The sequence below is a fragment of the Microtus pennsylvanicus genome, chromosome 10 (assembly GCF_037038515.1).
Source record: "Microtus pennsylvanicus isolate mMicPen1 chromosome 10, mMicPen1.hap1, whole genome shotgun sequence".
Classification (NCBI taxonomy): domain Eukaryota; kingdom Metazoa; phylum Chordata; class Mammalia; order Rodentia; family Cricetidae; genus Microtus; species Microtus pennsylvanicus.
In genome coordinates this window covers 85,083,879-85,106,544 of record NC_134588.1, presented here as the reverse complement: position 1 = coordinate 85,106,544, position 22,666 = coordinate 85,083,879, and the positions used below count along the sequence as shown (strand labels likewise).

Sequence of the window (22,666 nt, the reverse complement as noted above, 5' to 3'; positions counted from 1 at the left end):
CTCTTCCCCATTCCGCTGTGGAGGCTCCTGGACCAGTTTTGTAACAGTGAGGTCCCCTCACCAAGTTTCCAAGACAAGACAGCTCTCTGCAGTTCCCAAGGCAAGAAGGCCTCAAAGACATGACTAACTTTCTACTCATTGAACAGGACTGTAAAGCAGCAGATACAGGATTCGGAGATGTCTCACAAGTTGCAATGAGTGTTAAGTGAGATCTAACAGTCTGTAAGGCAATTATATAAAGTCAATTTACTGGGCACTTGATAAATATCAGTGATTGTACTATTGTTGTTACTACCTACTAAAACTCTTCTCTGGGAGATGACTGGCTTAATCAGTGGGCTCAGGCTTCTGATTCCCAAAATACCGACATAAATGTTCCTATTATTGTGCTAGGTCAGAAAAGAGCATGTTGAGTTGCTCTTTTAAGTCTTCATCATCCTACCATTTTAAAAAAAGGATGTGTGTATGTGTGTGCATGTGCGTGCTGTGAGATAATGCTCTTGTACACTGTAAAGATTTGTCACTCATATTAGTTTAATAAAATGCTGATTGACTAGTAGCCAGGCAGGGAGTATAGGTGGAGCAACCAGACTAGGAGAATTCTGGAAAGAGGAAAGGCAGAGACACAGTCACCAGCCAGACGCAGAGAAAGCAAGATGAGAATGCTCCACTAAGAAAAGATACCAAGCCACATGATTAAACATAGACAAGAATTATGGGTTAAGCCGGACGATGGTGGGGCACGCCTTTAATCCCAGCACTCGGGAGGCAGAGACAGGCAGAACTCTGAAAGTTTGAGACCAGCCTGGTCAACAGATCAAGTTCCTGGACATGCTCCAAAGCTACAGAGAAACCCTGTCTCGAAAAACCAAAATAAAATAAAATAATAAAAAGACTTATGGGTTAATCTAGTTAATAATAAACCTGAACTAACAGGCCAAATAGTTTATAATTAATATAGGCCTCTGTGTGTTTCTTTGGGACTGAATGGCTACTGGACCAGGTGGGACAGAAACTTCCGGCTACATGTATATGTGTGTTTTGTGTAGGCACGTGTGTGCCATGGTGCCCAAGTGGAGGTTGGATGACTTTCAGGAGTTGGGTCTCTTCTTCCAAATTAGGTTCTGGGGATTGAATTTAGGTCACTATGTATGACTTGTATGGCCATCTTACTAGCCCTCTTTTTGATGGTGAGTATTGTTTGGTTTTAAGAGAGGGTTCAGGTCTGCTTCAGACAGGGAATCAAATCAACTCAAGATTTTCCATGTCATGTGATTAAAGTTGTTAGGATGCAGGGTTCAAACCCACTTTATCACAGTATAGTCCTGAACATATTACTCTGCTGAACACAAAGTCAAGACCGTCTTGGTGGAGGCAATGGGGAGCCAGTGGAAAGGAAGTCCAGGTTCAAAGTTATGAAAAACCAGACCAGGGAGCGGTGGTGTTAAGCCCCATTAAGTGATGCATACCCATAATTCCACAAAGAGCTGTTTTTTCGAGACAGGGTTTCTCTGTAGCTTTGGACCTGTCCTGGAACTAGCTCTTGTAGACCAGGCTGGCCTCAAACTCACAGAGATCTGCCTGCCTCTGCCTCCCGAGTGCTGGGATTAAAGGCCTGCGCCACCACCACCCAGCTGAAGAGCTGGTTTTTAACTTGCTATATAGCACAGAATGCCCTCAAACTTGGAAGGCTCCTGCCTCTCTAGTGCTGACAGCACAGACACTCACCCAGCCCACGCTCAGTAAACATTTTCTGAATGAGGGTGTGGTGGCCACTAGGAGGTTGATCAGGCACCCTCCTGCACTTGGGTGCAGACGGGAGCTAGATCTTAACCAGGTGACCCTTCACAAATGACCTCTGGTCTAGCTAGAAGCCAATTCCCATTTTCTTACTAAATAAAACATTTTCATTTAAAATCTCCAGAAAGATCTTAGTTCTCACAGTCTGCAATTCTAATATTGGATTGGAGTGGCATAAAAAGCCATCAAGAACAGTGTAAAACCTGAGCTGGGTATGGCAACACATACCTATAATCCTAGCGTTTGGGAGGCTGAGACTGGAGGATCAGGACTGGCCACACGTTTGAAGCCAGTTAAACAAAGAAACAAACACACACACACACACATACACACAATTGGTAAGAGGTTTTAGAACCAAATGGATCCTAAGCTACTTTATGTAAACATGTTGTTTTATGGATGAGGAACTAGAAACGGATAAGGAAAAGAAACCAAGAGAAAAATAAAGTCCAAGATTGCTGGGCCCCATGCGTTCGGTACCTACCGACCCAACCCTAGCCATTCTGGAGAGTAGCACAGGAAGAGAACAGTAAACAGGCAAACTCACAGCTTCTTCCAAGTGCTGCTGATCTGGGTTATCGTTTGGTGTGTGCCTCAGGATTTCTCGAAGCAGCAGCGGGTATTTCACCAGACGGCTCCTAGGAATATCAAGGAAATTCCAGAGATCTAGTTTGCGGCTGAAGGGGGATTCTAAGCAGCGCTGAAGGAAGTCCTGGACTCTGTGGTCTTGCTTCTTGTGGTCCAGGAGGGCTTTAGCAGCGACTTGATTGCTGCAGTAGCTGTCATAGGAACTGAGGCAGGGCAGCTGAGAAGGAAACAGAAGGGAAGGCTGGGTGTCAGCGTCACTGTTAGACACCAAAGCAGTCTCCAGACCCGGTCAGCATGGAAGGGCAGAGGAAACCAACCAGTGCAATCTTCAAAATGACAGACAAGACACAATCATGCCATTTTCTTAGTTTTACATCCCTCTTTTTTTTTTTTTTTTTTTTTGATTTTCGAGACAGGGTTTCTCTATAGCTTTTTTTTTGGTTCCTGTCCTGGAACTAGCTCTTCTAGACCTCGAACTCACAGGGTGTGTGTGTGTGTGTTAGTGCTTGGGACTGAACCCAAGGCCCCGTGCATGCTTAAAGTTCTACCCCTGAGCTACACCCCAGTCTCAGAATTTCTCTAACCCTTTCAAGGCACTCAGTAGGGCAGGTAAGGCAGAAGTTATGAATTAATTTCATTTTATGTCTATTTTTTGGTGTTCATATGTGTTTGGAGGACAAGAGACAACCTTGGCTATTGTTCTTCAGGCGCCACATACATTGTTCTAAAATTCTATGTGTGACATATATGTCTCCCTGTGTAGATGATGTGTGTGTCTGGGAGGGGACACACGTGTGGCACAGCACACATGTAGAGAGCAGAGGACAGCCCAGGTGTTGGTGCGCATCTTAGACAGGGTCTCTCGGCCTGCTGCGGCTGTTCTGGGACTATATAGGCTTGCGGGTTTGTGAGCTTCTGAGAATTCTCGCATTTCCACCTCCCAGCACTGTAGGACTGGGGTCACAGACACATGAGCCTGGCTTTACACAAATCTGGGGATTCAAACATAGATCCTCACCCTGCTACACCACGCCTACCGAACCATCTCCCCAGAGCCCTTTTAATTTTTAAAAATCAATTTAATTGTGAGAATTTTTATTTTTGTGTCTGTGTATGCATTGGCTGGTCTCTGTGTCTCACTGTCTGCTGGGACCTCTGGAAGCCAGAGGCAGGTTCAGACCCCAGGAACGTGCAACCGTGATCTATCTAATGGGAGTTCTGGAACCTTCCTCTGGAAGAGTAGCGAGCACATTTAATCACTGAGTCACATCTCCAGCCTTATCTCCTTTCATTTTTTTTTAAAGCAGAATTTATTTTAGGATTATTTAAAGAGACTTTTCTAGAAGACTTAGTGGTATACATAGAAAGCAAGGATCAAACTCACAACCTAGGCCTTCGTGTTGCTCAGTACACGAATTTCCAAGGTGGCCCAATTATTCGGGGCCTCAAGAATTTGAAGCAATAGTATGATTAGGAAAAAGAAAATAGTTTAGGAATTATTTGTTAAAATCTTCTCAATGAGCTCTGGCAGGCCAGGAAAGGTTTTTGGCACGATCTTCCAGATCACATCACACTATCATGCAAGAATAGTTTCAGCCTAACCTGGAATGTGTTAACCCCACTGCCTTCATTGCAGCAAAAACTCCAATTTCCCTGACGCGTCCATCAGTCACACTGGGTAAACACCACATCAGAGACTCAAGTAAGAGCCTCTCACCCCAGTCTGGCACTCCTCCCTCCTAACAGCGCCCTAGGCTGACATGCTTGGGCAGCTGCCCGCAGCAGTACTGTGCAGCCAGCCACCAGCTGCATCGTCCTCCTCTGGAAACCAATGAAGAGACTGTGTGTGTCCACCATGACATCCCTCTGCAGCATTCAGTGAGAGACAGGGACAAAGGAGTCTTTTCTTTCTTTCTGCAGGCGCATGGCTTTGCATTGTACCCATTAAACAACAGAGTCTATATTATGGATGAACAAGTAAATTAAAGGTTAATGGACTGTAACACAGTTGATGGTTTGGGAGTGATGCTCACAAAGACAATGGCAGAATCAATAACAAATAAAAACCCCAAACAAAACAAAACTCTGGGTGTGGTGGCTCACACATATCATCCTAGCACCACAGAGTCTGAGGCAGGAACTGATCAAAGTTCAAGAGCTGTCTGAGTGAATTCAAGACCAGCGTGGACTACACACTGTGATTCTGTCTCAGAAGACAAACAATGATGCAGCCAGAAACTTCCTGCTAAGCCCGAAGGCCTGAGCCTGATCTGCAGGACCTACGGTAAGTCCTCTCCTGAGCTAACCTCTGATTTCTACACACAAGACAACAGACTCCTACGAGTTGTCCTCTGGGCACACATATGCTTATATATGTATATACAAAAAATATATATTTTCATATATACAAAAATGCAAGTACATGTAAAAATAACAACAACAAAAACCCAAAGGAACAAATCAACAAAAACACGGGTGGTAGCATTTGAAGTCTTTAGATATCCTGCCACGACTTTTACATTTCTTATTGAAATTATTTCCTCATCACAGAGTAGAAAAAGTTGCCAGAGAAGTAGTATTTATAAAAGATTCATTGCTGAGTTAACATTTCTAGGAATGTCTTTCTTCCTTCCACTTTCACAAACACACACAACAACTTTTGATTTGTGTTAAAAAACAGCTGCAGAAATTCTCTGCTCATCCGTATATTTTGAGCCAGGCAGTGGTGGCGAATGCCTTTAATCCCAGCACTCTAGAGGCAGAGACAGGCGGATCTCTAAGTTTGAGGCCAGCCTGGTCTACAAGAGCTAGTTCCAGGACAGGATCCAAAGCTACAGAGAAACCCTGTCTTGAAAAACAAAAGAACAAAAACAAAACTGCTGTGGGACAATGGTTTGTACCCTGTCAATTGTATTTTAATAAAAACGTTGATTGGCCAGTAGCCAGGCAGGATGTACAGGTGGGACAACCAGACAGGAAGTAGAGGCGGGTTAATGAAAACAGGAGAATGCTGGGAAGAAGGAAGTCCTAGCCCGTAGTCGTGATCCAGCCACAGAAGAAGTAAGATGTGACTGCCTCGCTGAATAAGGTACAGAGCCACGTGGCTAGCATGGACAAGAATAATGGGCTAATATAAGTTATAAGAGTTAATAAGAAGCCTGAGCTAATGAGCCAATCAGTTTATAACTAATGTAGACCTCTGTGTAATTTCTTTGGGACTTAACAACTGTGGGAACCAGGCAGGACAGAAACCTCAGACAACGAACAAAACTCAAACCAAGTATTTTGAAGTACTGATGAGATGCTGAGTTCAAAAGCACCTCAGGCTCTCTTCATTTCACTTCCTCTTCCTTGCCTCTCTAAAGACCTGGAAATGAGCCACGTTTGCATTTAAGGAGATGCAAATCAGTGGTAACCATCAGATATGAACTACCCAGGAACTCTGGCCACACTGTGCAACGGGCCATTGCTTTCTCTGATCCTGCCACTGGCTACCATGGCAACTACCTTCAGCTCTACTCTTTTGTTCACACCTGACAAGATGCTCATTTCCTGGGCATGACTCAAAATGTATACAATCTAATTTTCTTTAAAAATGAGGCAAGAGCTTGGTGCTTAAAAACAAAATTAAAAAAAAACAGACTCTGGGAATGCAGCATTAGTTTCAAAAACAAACGTGGACAGTTGTTTGTGGCTCTGAACCTCAGCTTCTCCACTCTCAGAATTTGTATAGTGAAGGCCTCCCTGTCCCCCTTATTGAGACAAGCTATATAAAACACTTCACAGATTGCCCTCTGATTAAGAAGTGGTGAGCACTGGCTATCATGACTATCTTTTGTTTTGTTGGGCTGTTATTGGTTAAGATTCAGTCTCACTGGGTTTAGGCTGTCCTGGAACTCAAAGGGAGAGGTATGTGCATATGAGTGCTGGTGCCCCTGGAGGCCAGAACCATCTTACCAGCCCCCATCCCAAATTCTTGAGAGTCTGTTTAAAGAGACATTAAGTCATCTAACACTTAGGAGCTGAGCAAGTAACTCACTCACTGCTGCTGTGGTTGTCGGTACAAGATCTGCATAAGACTGGGCCAATCAACATTTCAACATGGATGGGGGAGGGGCCATGAGGCGCCACTCCTCCCTGAGGGCCTATTAATGGTTGCTGGGGAAGAGGGTGTCACTTTCTTCAGGAGTAGAGCCATTGGTAAATTGCCCAGGCTCTTGGAAATAACCTCTCACTCATGCTTGTGCAAGCAACTATGAGTAAATCCTATGGGTCATACAAGAAGAAGAAAAAGTAGGAGGGGACCTGTTGGGAAGTGGAAGGGGTTGAGTGGGAGAGAGGATAAGAGTGGGGGACATTGGGTAAAAAACACTAAAATTCATTATCCATATATGGAACTGTCGAAAAATAAAAAATGGAAAAATTTAAAAAGCCTATATATATATATATACACACACACACGTATAAATATATATCAAAAGCACTTTAAAAATACACACACACATTTAGAAGCTCTATTCCCCTAATATAAAAAAAATGTTAGAATACATCTGGATTTTTTTACTTCCATGCACTTTTTCTCTCACTCTGGAATTAAAAATTAACCAGGATCTAAATGAAACAGGAGCACTTTCTGCCTTGGAGAGCTTATAAATTATTTTATTAGTGAGACTAGTCACTTGGGACATTGTGTCTTTTTGACAGAGAAGGCTTGCTCAAACAGGGTGAGCCGCTAGGAAGGGGACTTCCACCGTCTGTAACCAGGGCAGCTTCCCAAAGATCCCATCTGTTTAAAGTCTTCAAAGCATAAGTCATGGATTCACTCTAAGGTCAAAGGCCCAGCTGACACTGTCCTGGACAGTCGTGGGGAGGGGGCAGGGATATCTCACTCTTTCAAAGGGTTTTTTTTTTTTCCTTTGCAGGGAGAGGAAAATAAATCAATTTTCCATGGATTGAATGAGCCCTGACTTTTCTCATTTACTGTCTAGTAAGATGTTATTTTTCTCTGTCTAAAAGACTAGAACTCAAACAGACTGACTCTGGTGTACAGCTCTCGCTCATACCAACACACCTGGAGTTAAAAGAAAAACACTTAACAGCTTTTTGGTTGATAAATAAAAACCATTTCTCATGAGATCTGACAACAATGGGCCACTTGTTTCCTTTCAGGCTGCTCTTCAAGCTTCAAGACCCATTTGATGCCTGGAAGGTCCAGCAGCAAGAGACTGGCGTGGACACACTTCCTCTGGGCATGTATGGGACAGACTGTTAGAGCCTTCCCCAGGCCCCAGATCAAAACTAACCTCTTAACATAAGTTGACAAAAGGGTATTTCAGGGCGAAAAAAAGCGAAGACGGCAAAATCCTCAAGCTTGAATCTGAAACAATGTCATCATCTGCAAGCAATGCTTAGAAGGAACGGCATCCTCCTATATTACTCTAGCATAAAAAATCCGAGCAGGACTCCAGAGTTAACTCTGAAGGGCTCTCACTCCACAGACTGGGGAAGTTTAAACACAGTGATACAGACCTTCTCACTCAACCACCTCTGACTCCAGGAGACCCACACTTTCCACAGAACTGTCTTTGTAGTTGAAGAACTTTGAAATAATACTATGACTAATAATACAAAGTCAAAAGTTTGAGATGAACGACCTCCCCTGAAATATTGAAGCGCATGGCCTGAATTATTCAGCTTACACCATTACTTGTCTGGCAGATATTCTAGGGCTATTTCAGCCTTGGTACTAAAATTAACTTCTGAACTAGAGCCAAATCCTGGGACCCTCCGAAGTTTCCAGAGCATGGCAGTAACTGAGAGGCCCCAGGCCAGACACCAGTGTTAAGATTTCTTTGCACATCCATGTGACATCAATGAGAACCCGAAGGTTAGAAACAAATTTACCTGGAAAGAGAGCACTCAGGGCGGTAGAGACCGAAAGCCCTGCACCACCCTCTGTCGCTGCACTCCCTGCCTATTTTCCTGAAATTCTGGGTGAACCAGAGGGATCAAGAGATCTAATTTTGCCTGGAAGAAGTCACTATAGTTATCTGCTTTCAATACCTGCTTTATAACAAAAATATCTAGAATTGGGGTGGAGCACCCAAGTATTCACTGGAGGTCACGGGCAGGCAGACAATAGGATAGGATGGTGGCAAAATAGCACATGCTTTGTCTAAGTGACTGACACAAGTGGTCCCTACATACTCAACTGAACAAGAATTCAGTATGAGGACCACACATTACTCATGAACCCTAACTGAAGGTCCCATCTTTGTTCTTTAAGAAAGGGAATCCATCTTGTTGTCTGTATACCCAGCAGTTACTTAGGACCAGAAATATATGTTCTAAGTATAAGCAACATAGACTCATTACCTTGTTTGTAAAACTACATTTAGATCAACCGCCCCCCCCGCCCCACCCTACTCTGCCCAGTGCTGGGCATCAAACCCAGAGTCTTAGACATTCTAAGCAAGAGATATCTATTTTTGGTGATGAACAAGAATGTCAAGCCAGGCCCGGCGGCACAGGCCTGTAAATCCCAACTACTTAGAAGGTTGAGGCAGGAGTATCCCAAATTCAAGGCCTGCCCAGGCTGCAAAGAGAGTTCATGGGCAGTGTTGGCAATTTAGTGAGAACATGCCTCATAATAAGGGGCAAGACGGCAAAATGGGCATGGAGATAGACAGATCAGTGATAAAGTTCTTGCATAACATTTCCTGAGAAAAAATGAATATGTTAATTTTAAACTTAGAGGAGAAATTGCAATAATTTAATTGGGTTAAATCCAATATAATCTAGTGTCATTTTATTTCATGTAAAACTAACAATGGTTTCATGTGCACTTTTAGTTTACTTTATTGCAAAAATGCAAGGTTGTCTGTAAATGCAATAAATCTGCAATAAGAAAAAAAAATTGTTTCCATGCTTTGAAGAATAAAGCCTCAATATATCAAGAGTCTGACTTTTTAGCTGACATGATAACCAGAATTTGCCAACACGGAAAAAGTCCAGCTAATGTAAAATCTATCTTCAAATAAGACCAGAGAACTTTCTTACCCAGCCTACGAGGATGGGACCAACATGCTCAGTCGAGCCGTCGGGCTTCCGAACGTCTCGAAGCTGACTAAGGAGCTCTGGCAAGAAAGAAACATTTGGTTAGACATTCCAACATGAGCAGGGGTTGAAGGGTAATACTGGGCTTCTCACATTATTACACAAATCACAGATTTGCTATAAGACAACTCAATTAAGGCTACCAGTCATGACTTGTCTGAGATCAAAACTGTACCTTCGTGGAGAGGAATCAGAGAGTCCAGTGTTCCAAAAATTTGATTCAGCTCTTGTTCTGTCATTATTGAGAGTTTCAGCATGGGGTCGTGGTAGGCCTGTAAAAGATAGACAGAAATGTTAAATTCAGAGGAGCTCAGTCATTTGTGTGATTCCTGAGAAGTGCTTTTCAACAAACAAAAGTTGGCTTCCTACGATTTCTCCCCTACTGCAGGGAAACAGCAGACAGATGCGGCTGGAGGTGCAGGGAACCCGGTTCTGCCTGTAGCCTCTTGTGACTGCTGATAAGCTAAGGTAGATTTTCCCCCAAGTCCTTCTATCCTTTAATGCATCATATATGGAGGAAGGAGCAAACGTCCTACACGGAGAGCAGTCTGGATTGCTACCAGGCTCTGAAAGTCTACATGATTCTACACTTCGAAAAACCTCCCATTCTATTCAAGATTAGCTAACAACAGGCTTTTCCAAGTAAGTACATATCCAAAAGAAAAGAAAACTGCTCACTGGGTGGTGGCACACACCTTTAATCCCAGCACTTGGGAGGCAGAGGCCAGCCTGGTCTACAGAGGAGTTCCAGGATAGGCAAGGCTACACTGAGAAACCTTGTCTTGAAAAATGAATGGACAAACAAACAAAATGAAAAGAATAGAGAAGAAAAGAAAACTGGTTGGACCTTTCATTATTAATGTTAAGTACAGACAGACAAACATTTGCCGAAGTACGCACAAACATTTGCCCAACCTAGTTCAGATCTTCTGAAGTTGGGTGGGTATGGTGACCCACCTACATTCCAGCACTGGGAATGTGACGGAAGACTAGAGTAAACTGGTTAACCAGACTAGCTAGACTAGCTATACTGATGAGTTTTGGTTCAGTCAAGAGAACCTGCATCAATAAACATGGTGATGAGCCAATGAAGGAGACTCATGTTACTCTCTGGCATCCACAAGCACAGATGTGACCACATACACATGATCAGGCATATATACATGCACGTATACTACACATAAACACATGCAATAGGACAGATGCCAATGCATGTCCTCAGAGAGTTGTATAAAGTTAATTGAGGTTTTTGTTGTTTTTTTTTTTTAGATTTATTTATTATGTACGGTGTTCAGCCTCCATGTATGCCCTCAGGCCAGAAGAGGGCACCAGATCTCATTACAGATGGTTGTGAGCCACCATGTGGTTGCTGGGAATCGAACTCAGGACCTCCGGAAGAGCAGTCAGTGCTCTTAACCTCTGAGCCATCTCTCCAGCCCCCTTGAGGTTTTTTTTTTTAAAGATTCATTAAAACTTAAAATATATATTTAAAAAAAAAACAGTTCAAGATTAATGACAGGAGGGTTGTCCCATCAGAAAACAAAACCAATCAAGTTATAAAGGGCTCTAATAGATCCGAAAATTCAAGGTAAGGAAGGTATCTAAGGAATGTTCTAGAGGTGAGTCAGGTGCAGAGGGGAGGCTGGAAATACCATAGAAGAACGACCTTGATTTGAGCTGGTGCCTGTGAGAGGGGCAGAGGTGTATGACTGGGAGGAAAAAGGGCTTTGGGGAGAAACAGAGCCCTCTGACTCATAAGTCAAGGGATGGCCGAGAAACACCTGAAGGTGTTTATATTTGGGAAATCTTGACTCAGGAAGTGGGGATTAGACATGTGATGTGTTCCAGACTTAAATGCCTTCTTATTTCTGAGCTGCTGCCTCTAGCCTACCCAACAGTTGTTCTGGCAGTGTCTGTGCAAAGCCTAGCTAGCCATCTCAGGAGTGCAGGAGGTAGAACTTCCTATTAGCAGAACTTTAACCGACGACCCTAGGTCAAGAAACATTCTCCTGAACGCATGATTCCCTCAAGAAGCCATAACAAAACAAGTTAAAGGAGTCTGAATTGAGCCTCCAAACTAGGGCGGTCACTGGAAAAAGGGTTTGTTGTCAAGAATGTACATGATATAAAGCAAGGGTGTCCTTCCCTCCTCCCACATAATGTGGATTAACACGTCTTTAGCTGGGGTCTAGCTCAGCAGTAGATCATGTGCGTAGCATGTTTAGGTCTGAGCCTGATGCTCAGCATATTCAACAAATAACCCCACCCCTCAAAGAAACCCTCATTTCGTACGAAAGACCCTAATTTCTACACTATACGAACGTGCAGCTCACACTATCGACTTTCAGGAATCAATCGTCTTTACCCTGATTCAGAAATCTATTTCTCTATAAATGGTAGTTTCTCTCATGGACTACACGAGACTCCTTTTTTGGTGTGTTTTGAGAGTCAGACTCTCAGTATGTGGCCCAGACTGGTCTCATAATCTAGGACCTCCCACCTCAGCCTCTTGAGTAGCTCAAGAAAGACGTCTAGGACAACAAAGTACATACAAAAGCAGGCAGGCCACCATGAGGGCTTTCAGATTTAAACAGATACATTCTTCGAGGTGCACTAGACACTCGGAGGCATCCGGCAGGTGCCAGGTGTGGAGGGCTATTTACCTTCTTGCGTTGAGCCATTTCCTTCACTGTTCGTTTGTGGTCAAAAGTTTTTTTTTCTCTCTCCAATTTCTGATGACTTGAGTTAGTCACAAAGAGGCTGCTCAAATGCATCATCTCGGGACCGTGAAATGACTCACAAGGCAGAAAAACACACGAGGTGACTCAAACAGCTACTGTATCTATCTTAGCTCACCTTTTTTGCTAACTTCAAGTCCTCTATCAAGTCTTCTTCTCCTTGAGAAAGCTCAAAGATCGCCTGCAAAGCAAGAGAACAGACTTGTTCAGTTCTTTCATTTATAAATTCAGACAGTACCAATACTCACATGTTCCGAATTCCCTCGAATTTGCAAGAGGCGTGGGGTACACTCAGAGAAGCGTATGCTGAGCATGTTTAATACCTCGTAGGAAAAAAAAAGTTCAAATTATCCTTAAGCAAACGCATCTTGTAGTTAAAAATGGCAAAGAAAAGCCTTGTTTGTGAGGATTTTGACATGTATTTCCCACCTACCAATCCGCCCTTCGCATTTTTAAACTCTGATGACGTCCAAGAGCAGGGAACTACATCAAGAGTGTGAGTGCTGGATTCTGTATCTTTGCTATGGGGGCGATCGTAAGAAACCATCCAGAGTCTGCAGTCAGAAACGGATCTGGCAGAGTTATTAACCAGACCATCACAGTCTGCTGCTTTTATCCCCAAAGAAGGCAAGGCTCAGAAGAAAGCTATATTCTTATCATCTACGTAAGACTGGGATTATAAAAAGAACCCAACATTTTATCACTATAAACAGAATCTGGTGGAGTCAATTCATTCTAAAGTCTCACCAGGCACAATAAATAAGATTAGAGTGTGCAAATTCATCATTTCAGATTTGGCTCCATTAAGCCACCAAATCTAAAGAGCTATGGTGCGCAGCGCACTCCTCTCACTGGGAATCCAAACACTGGGCAAACATTATGGCACTAAAGACTACCAGCCTGAGATGATAGTCCAGGAACAACTCTACTGTCCCCAGCTGGAGATGAGAAGTCAGCTGCTTCCAGGCTTGGCCACTACCCTGAGGTTTACAGACGACAGGGCAATGAAATGGAACAGAGCAGGTGAGACAGAAACCCGGGCTATGGGGACAACCCTCCCCAAGGTCCAGCAAAGTCTCACCTCATGGCTTACTGAAATAATTACATGCACATGAGAAATTACAAAAATTGCACAGGGGTCCTGTGTACCTCTCAGCTGTCTGTCCCCAACAGTAGCATCTTAAATGGACTTGCCTTGGATTTCCTTGGCCATCTGCTTTATGGGAGGGAGCTCATCAACTATTACGACAAATGCCCCAAGAGAGGAGGCCCACAGGATTCCACAAGAGAAAAGAAGAGAAGCACCAGGTTCAAATCCTGACTACAGCTCACCGCTGCTGGCCCTGCCTTAATGCCTTTCTCATCTGCGCTCTGTCTTTCCTTTTCCTACGCTGGCAGGTTGTACAAGACACATATGGACATGGATAACACTTAGAAAAAATATAGTAAAACATAAGGGAGGACATTTTAAATCACCTACAATAGCATCCTGCTAACTCTGAGAATGCAGAAATAACAAACTCAGTTTTTCCATCTCTTCCTCCCTCCGTCCTTCCCTCTTCTCCCTTTCTCTCCCTTCCTACCCCCATTTCAGTTTTTTTTTCCTCCTCCACTTTCATAACACAGGTGACTTCTGGGGGGACTTCCCTTTGCACTCCAAGCAATGAATTATGCCGCAGACACCAGGTAGCTGTCATCTAATTCAATTCTAATGCTGCCTACTCAGGTCCCCAGAGTGATGGTTCAGTCCCAAGGCTCTTCACCCTTCTATATGCTAATCAAGACCTTAAATAGTTTGACCTGTGACTTTCATCAACGGTGAGAAGTCAGTGCTCCCATGACCCCTCCTTAGGTTAATCTGCCACCACTGCTCACGGAACTCAGGGCAACATTCCTGTTTACGGTTTACAGGGTATCATAAAGGCTATGAGCATCAGGTGAGGGCAGGAATGAGGGCAGGTATGAGAGCAGCCCACACCCTCTCTGTATCTACCACACCACCCTTCCAGAACTCGTGTTTAGCCATTCCGCTCTTAAAACCATGTCCTCTGGGTTTCCATGGTGATTCAGACAGCAGACAGATGAAATCTCTGGCCTTTGTTTATCACCTATAACCATCAGCCTTGCTCACTTCTCCAGGGGTCAGCCGGTAGATCTTAGTTTGGTTTCTATTGTGGGATAAACGCAGTAACTCTCAGGTCACAGTCAGTCACTGAGAGAACTCAGGGCCAGACTCAAGGCAAAAACTAGAAGAGAGGTCATAGAGCAGTGGTTCTCAACCTGTGGGTCCCAGTCCCTTTAGGTCCTGCATATCAGATATTTACATTATGATTCATAACAGTAGCAAAAATACAGTTATGGAGTAGTAATGAAATAACTTTATGGTTGAGGGTTCACTACAACATGAGACACTGTATGGAAGGGTCCCAACATTAGGAGGGCTGAGAACCACTGTCACAAAGGAAAGCTACTTACTGGCCTGTCAGACTGTTTTTCTTTCCTTCCTTCCTTCCTTCCTTCCTTCCTTCCTTCCTTCCTTCCTTCCTTCCCTCCCTCCCTCCCTCCCTCCCTCCCTCCCTCTCTCCCTTCTTTTCTTTCCTTTTCTTTTTCTTCCAGCCTGTTTTCTTAATACTATACAGGACCACTGGCCCAAGGACGTCATTGCTCACAGTGGGCTGGGCCTTCCCATGTCCATCACAAATCAAGAAAACACCCCCACAAACTTGCCTGTAGGCAGTCTGATGGAGGCATTTTTTTCAATTGAGGTTCCTCTTTCCAGACAAGCTAGCTATGTTAAGTTGAGAAAAAACAAAACAAAACAAAGCAGAAACCAGGACAGGCTGGGTTGTCACTGGATAGCAGTTTTCTGTTTTCTGGCCTGGGTCTGACTTGTAGCTAGTACACAGCCGGAAGCTTTCAATGGTTGACAGCCACCATCCAATCTTCCGTTTGAGGGTGGGAGATTCTACATGGCAAGTAGTGAAGACCAAACACCCACATCCTAATCTCACATATGACTTTGCCATATTTCCACAAAGGAAAAATGGACATGCACATGGGAAGATCTCAGCTCCTTCTTTCGGGGACTTCAAAAGGAAACATTGCTGCCAATTCTTTGGGCATCCTTCCAGAAACATTTTTATGAACATATAAACAAATTAATATACAGTCATATTATTTTATATACACGGTAGCATTCTAATTTTGTTCCCTGCTTTATCTACTTAACCAAGCACACATATAAACATGCCTGCCTCATTTCTACATCTGTGTAGTGCTTTGAGGGTTTCAGCATCTCCTGGTAATAGAGGTTCAGCTCATCCTGAACAAGTAGCGCCGCTGCAGGCATTAGCCCTCTGAGTAACCCTGCAAGCTTAGCTTTTGACCTGCATGCAAGTAGACCTGAAAAATCAGTTCCTAGGGAAGGACAGCTTGGTTATGAAACCACGAAATTTCAAGTACCCCTTCTGCCAGCATCAGGTTGTCTGAGGGAGAGGAAAAGTGAGAAGGAAAAGGAGGAAGGGGAGGGAGAGAGAACACTGTTAATCCTAGCACCAGGGAAGCAGAGGCTAGGAGTTCTTTGAGAGTTTGAGGCTAGCCTGGTCGAGTTTCAGGTTAGCTAGAGTTACATGGGAAGACTCAGTTTCAAAACAAAACAACAAAACCCCCAAACCCAAAACAAACAACAATAAAAACTAGACACTTCTGGAATCCCAGTGGAGGCAGCACATGAGAAGAGGTAAGCAGAGTTTGCACTGACAAGACCTCTGTAGAAGGGGATGTAGTCACAGCTACTTAAGATGGGGATACGGAAAACTCATACGGAAATTAGCTGTCCTCCGTAAGGAAAAGTTTTTCTTTAGAAAGCTGGACCAACGTTACAAGAGCCCATTTTTTTTTAAAAAAAACATCTAAAAGTTACTATCAAAATATAAATAAAATGACTGCAGTGGGGTGTGGTGGTGCACGCCTTTAACCCTAGCACTCGGGAGGCAGAGGTGGGCGGATCTGTGAATTCAAGGCCATTCTGTTCTACAGAGTGAGCTCCAGGACAGTAAGGACTACAAAAAGGGATCCAGTTCCAAAAAACCAAAAAGAGAGAAAGAAAGAAGGAAAAAAAGAAATAGAATATATCGTCATATATATATATAATTGTGTATATATATGTATATATGTTTAATATAGTACAGATATATAGTATAGTATTCATTATATACATAATTGTCTTTGTGAATGTAAGAATCCTAACTGGACTCTTGGATTCAACACAGCAAAATCACTTTATTTTTACAGTCGGGCCAGGCCCACGAAGCTGGATGCTGGCTTTTTAGTTTCTGCCATCCTGTGTTCTCCACAGGATGTGGCTCTCGCCTACAGGTACCTTTGCGGCCAACACACAGGCAGCTCCTTGGGTCCCGAGCTTACCTCCTGTCGCTTGATCTCCTTGGCCGTAAGCACTTGATTGACACACACATCGAAGGTCTCACTCCACAGTTTGCTGTCCCTCCGTTTTGTGCTTGAGGAGGTGGCATTTCTGGACCAGGCTCGGGGGGCCAGGATGTCGGGGCGGCTCTCACTGCGGAAGCTAATGGACCGCTACACAATGAGAAAAAGAAATCAGAGGGTCAGCAGCAGGACTGGGTGGATCCTTTGTGAGCAGCTTCCTATCACTGACAGACACAAACCATGTATCTGCAAGACAGAAAGGGCACGGCCGAAGCTTTGAAGGAGTGAGACACAGAGGAAACAGAACAGGAGCCTTTCCACACAACATGCTGGAGGCAACATCCTGTGTGACCTGGACACTGAGTGAACCACAGAACGAGACCAGGCAGGCCAGGCTCACATGCGAAAGGCAGCTCTCCAGCACATGCCCAGTGGTTTATTTCCAGTGGGCACTATTCTTCACAGGCACGAGGGAAATAGTGGTGGATAGCCATCAAGGAAAACTCACCCTTTCCTACAACAGCATCCCGCTATCCCTGGTATCCCCACCCCCGGAATAGTTTGGGTAGGCTTATCCAGGCCTGATCAACCAGACGGTGCCATCATCCCAATCCTCTGTCACATGATTTATGAGAGAAAAGGGGAGGGGCACTCTGGTGCTGGGAGTTCAGAGATAACGCAAGCAAACTCTCCCTGGTCACACAGAACAACCTATTTACCCCAGGAGTCAGGAAAGGGACACATAGGATGCGAAAGAGAACAGGCTTTAGCAAAGTGAACTGATTAAGCTCCTGGATCCCACTGTGCCTGAAGTCTGGAAGGACTAACCTTAGTCATTTCAGTTATACACAGGTTCTTTCTGTCTCCAGTAGCTGGGGTTCTATCAGCTCAAAACGTTGCAATGAATATGCATTCCGGGTACCAGCCTGGCAGCAAACGATGCCTACCCCTGACATAGGCAAAGAGGCCCAGCTGTTTAGAGATCCTAATCACCCCAAGTTCAGCCTTGTGACTGAAATATACTCCCACGGGGCTTTCTCAAGACAAAAGAAGGTGAATGTGTCATCTGTAGTCTTTACCCTGCGAGATTTCAACACGCTCCCTGGGAACGGAAAGGCAGGAGGTATTTCTACACTCAAAAAAATGCTTTTCTTCTTTTTTAAAAAGATAAGTTCTCATGAAGCTAGAGAGATGACCAAACATTAAAGCATTAAGATGCTGTAGCCTTTCCAGAAGACGGAAGTTCGGATTTCAGTATCCACAACCGTCTGTCTCCAGGGAATCTGATGTCTCTGGCCCCTGAGGGCACTTGCCCTTACATACATGCACACACACACACACACACACACACGTACATGTACACTCACTTTAAGATATTAAAATACATCTTTTTTAAGAAGACGGGTTCTTTGGTTACACAGCCTAGGCTGACCTGGAACTCACTGTGTAACCCAGGTTGCCTTCAAACTCAGGATCCTCCCAAGAGCTGAGATTACAGTTGTGTGCTACCAGCTAAAAACCAACAACATCCTCCAACACACACTTTAACAACTGTCCCTGTGCGCTGCTCCTGGGCCCTTCTGTGTGAGCTTCTACTCAGCATGGCCAAGAATCGGGCCAAAGCAACATACTTAGGACAGCATCCCGCCACTCTCCGTGAGTCACCTGCCACTCTCAAACACCGCTTCTGTGCTATCCCTCAGGGCTTCCTTTGAGCAATTTTCTCTTTCTCAAAGGTATTTCTCCCATTTCCCAACTAACTCCTCACCTGTCTTCAGAACACAACCCAGATCGCGCTCTCTCTCTGTCTCTCTCTCTGTCTCTCTCTCTGTCTCTCTCTCTCTCTGTCTCTCTCTCTCTCTCTCTCTCTCTCTCTCTCTCTCTCTCTCTCTCTCTCTCTCTCTCTCTCTCTGGTTTTTCAAGACAGGGTTTCTCTGTGTAAAAGCCCTGGCTGCCCTGAAACTCAACTCTGTAGACCAGGCTGGTTTCAAACTCACAGAGATCCACCTGCCTCTGTCTCCTGAGTACTGGGATTTAAGGCATGCACCACTGGTACCTGGCTCAGATCTCTGTTTTTTAGGAAGGCTTCACCAACGTCCTCCTTCCTCCCTATTCTGCCATTTAGATAAATTTCTGACAAAACAGTGACCACATCTTGCTCTATTTATTTAACTTGATTTTAGTTGATTTTACATGTGTTATGTAAGCCTGCATCACTAAGACACTACAGGGTAGCTCTCAATTATTTGAGATCCAACTATGAAATTCATCAATTAGAACTCATTAGGGAAGTTTATATTCTACTTAAGAATTAGAGTGGGGGTGGGGCTTTAGAGATGACTCCATCATTAAGATCACTGTTAAATAAGTTAGAATCACCTGTTGACAGAATATTGTCTACCCTTTAAGATAACTCTGAGATAATTTAGCTGCTAAAAATCCCCTTTATGCAAAAATTGACCCGCATTAAAATCTGTATGTAATCACTTCATAATTATGCAAATCCTTTGTGAGCAGATATTTAAAATGCCATCAATTTCTCATTTTTTTTCACATGGACAGTAGAGGTGCCTTCTAGCTTACCTTCTAATTTTTTAGAACCTGAGAAAATGGAAAATATAACAAGGAGTTTCCAAAGGGGCTTCATGAGGTTTCCAGAGCTTTGTGCAGGCAAGCCTGTGTTGTCTTGCAAGCGGTAAGCAAGCTCCTGGGCTAGCAGGGACTTCTGTGGGTCCCGGACTCACAGGAAAGCTCACGAAACCTGAACCACTCCATTTAGGACAGCAAGAAAGTGCTTGCCCAAGTCACTAGAGGTATTGCACAAATCCTGGGATCGCTTAAACAAGCCCCTTATAATAGCAACTATGCTAACTGGTGTAGCTTGAATCAATTAGCCACAGTCCAGGAAGGTCAAAACAAGGCAGGGAGTCACCAACCCATTCTCTCTGTGGTTCTGATGGGCAGGTGGGAATTATAGAACAGAAAGAAAAAATACACAAAGAAGAAGACGCAGAATGCGACATTCGCTTCCACTTTCACTGAAAGATCAGTCGCCCGTCTCGTCCACTTTCAGTCTGAGCAGCCTTGGACTTCCCCCAAGAGTCAGAAAGCAGTTCATACCAACTTGAAACTTTCATGTTCTACAAATCGTGTGATTTTTAAAATATAAATTCTCTTCTTTTTCCTCAAATCCATTTCCTGGCTTGCTGCATTGTACGCCTTTCCAATTTTCTTCTAAGTATTTTACAGAAAACAGAATGTTTTCTCTTTTCAGTCAACCATACCTTTTTATGTTAGCATAGAAAAAAGTCATCCTTCTCTGGGCATTGGTGGTTCATGCCTTTAATCCCAGAAGCAGAGGCAGGCGGATCTCTGTGAGTTCAAGGCCAGCCTGGTCTAAAGAGTGAGTTCCAGGACACCCAGAGCTACAAAGAGACCCTGTATTGAGGAAACAAAACAAAAAAACCACCCATTCTTCAGAACTGTAACTAGGGGGTTGACAGATGGCTCAGTGGCTAATGTGACTTGCTGCCCTTGGAAAGGACCTGTATTTGATTTCCAGTTTCCACACTGGTAGCTCACAACCACCTGTAACCACAGTGCCAGGGATCCAGCTCCCTTTTCTGGCCTCTCCGGGATTCCACACTCATGTGCACCTCCCCCCAGATACACAACTAAAACTAAAATAATTCTTAAAGCAACAACAACATAACTGAAGTAAATAAGAGAACAAAACACTAAATATGTCTCCATATATGGAAATACATATTCCATATATATATATATAATATATATATGAAAATGCCTCTATGAAACTTTTTTTTTGCTAACATAAAAAGTTAATAAAAAAGAGAGCAAATTTCTTTCAAGTAAAAACACTGAGGTAAAGTTCAGATAACATAAAATTAAACATCTCTGAAATAACAAAGTAGTGGTATCACAAAACTATTTCCTAGTCCCAAACATTTCATTCCTTAGCAATGGTCACAGTGGGACCCCAAGGTCTACGTAGACTCCATACTTATTCAATGCCTACCTGATGAACAGTGAAATTATTCCTGGCTGTTGGCTATTATAAGTGCCTGACGGAACACCCTTTGTATGTTTATGTTGATATTTATGGAGGCAGATTTCTTCCGTCTAAAAACGATCAACTTGTATTTATTTTTACTGGATCTCATTTGGATTGCTGTGGTTTCCAAGAGCTCATCTATATTAATATTGATACTTGATGCTAAACATGTTACCAAATTAACCTTCCAAACAGGCTGTTCAGCGGTTCCTCTCCAAGACAGTAAGAGGAGAGAGATCACATGCTTTCATTCTCATTGGGTGGATTTATTAGTCTCGAAGGCAAAAATCACTGCACCTGAGTTCTATATCATGTTTTAAATATAAGAAATAATAGACAAATTTTTATACATTCATCAAGACTTTCTCAGTCAGTTTGAGATTTTCTTCATTGCCATTTGGGGGAAACAAGAGGTGAACTACCTGGGGGGCTGGAGAGATGGCTTAGTGGTTAAGAGCACTGGCTGCTCTTCCAGAGGACCTGGGTTCAGTTCCTAGCACCCACATGGCAGCTCGCAACTGTCTGTAAGTCTAGTTCCAGGGAATCTGACACCTTCAGAACAATAGAATAAAGTTAAATTAATTTATATTAAAAAAAAGAGGTAAACTACTCTAAGGCACTCCTCTTTTGTGTTTTCTTAGTGATTGCCAGTCTTGGGGTGCCATGAGAATTATCTCCAGGATCCTTTATGCATCTATCCTTAGCTCTTTAGATGTAATCTTTCCAATTCTCACACCATCCCTATTATAGGAATTCATTCCGCCAATGGTTGTGGGGTACTGGCCTTAGGGTGTGGCTTTTGTGTGCAGACATGATCTCTTATGAGGAAGAGGAGATAGGTCTCCTCGACTTTCTGACCCCTTCGGGTCTCTGACCACGCCAAGCCCAGCCAGAGCCGGAGAGTGAGCAAGACCTCTCCTCTTCCTTATAAGAGATTATGTATGCAAATTGAAGTCATGCCCTAAGGCAAGTACCCCAAAACTATGGGTGGAATGAATTCCCACAACACACCCCCATAAAGCAGGTTCGTTTTCATTTTGCCAATAAGGAAACTGAGGTGGGGTGTGTGTGTGTGTGCATGCATGATGTTTCTTCACAATAGAAGACAAACACACTGCTGTGGCCAAATGCCCCACAAAAAGCAACGCAAGGGAGGGGAGGACTTTATTTTGGCTCACGGTTTTAGAGGATACAGTCCATGCACAGCAGAAAAGGGTGGCAGCAGGAATGGGAGACAGCTGGTCACATTGTGTCCACAGTTATAGGAAGTGGGGACAAGCTACCAAACCTCAAAGCCTATCCCCAAGGGCCACCTCCTCCAGCAAGACACCACCTCCTAAAGGTTCCACAACCTTCCAAGACAGTATCAGCTGGGGATCAAGCGAAACAAGTGACGCTTCATACCGAAACCATGATGATCAGCGCGGTGAAGGCAGGGATATCCGTGTGCTGCATTTACACATGGAGGGCTTTACACTGTAGAGTGAATGCCCTTGGGGAGCAGGGGATGTTCTTTGCTTGAACCGAAGCTTTAGAATTCTGCCAAACCTGAGAAGTAAGGATCTTGCTCCCATTTTATGGATAGGAAACCTGAGGCTCACAGAAGGTGAAATTTTGCAGAAGGCTATGCAATTAATAATAGTTAGATTTTTAACTGTGTGAGTGTGAGGGGGCACTTTGAGTGATAATCCAGGTCAGCTCTGCCCTAGTGTAGGGTTTGTTCGGTACATGAGCCACAGGGGATGAGTTTCATGTAACTTCTTAGTCTTTGACACGCAGTTCCAAACCAGACAAGTCTTTCTTGTGCAAAGCTGTCCTGTGCATTGTAGGGTGCTTAGCGACAGCACTAGTCTCTAACCACAACACACCAGGAGCATCCCCAACCCAGCTATGCTGACCGAAACAT

At 43.9% G+C, this 22,666-nt stretch overlaps 1 protein-coding gene across 6 annotated transcripts in view; it reads right to left on the bottom strand.

The window, feature by feature from the left end:
• The window catches only part of Arhgef3 (Rho guanine nucleotide exchange factor 3), a 294,787-nt gene that overhangs the window by 11,949 nt on the left and 260,172 nt on the right, over positions 1 to 22,666 (bottom strand). For all 6 annotated transcript variants that reach the window (XM_075988889.1, XM_075988890.1, XM_075988892.1 and 3 more), the window contains 5 exons: positions 16,668 to 16,838; positions 12,361 to 12,423; positions 9,680 to 9,776; positions 9,448 to 9,524; positions 2,348 to 2,605 (listed from right to left, as the gene is read on the bottom strand). In XM_075988889.1, the coding sequence (XP_075845004.1) occupies positions 2,348 to 2,605; positions 9,448 to 9,524; positions 9,680 to 9,776; positions 12,361 to 12,423; positions 16,668 to 16,838 (666 nt within the window). The remainder of the gene's footprint in view (positions 1 to 2,347; positions 2,606 to 9,447; positions 9,525 to 9,679; positions 9,777 to 12,360; positions 12,424 to 16,667; positions 16,839 to 22,666) is intronic.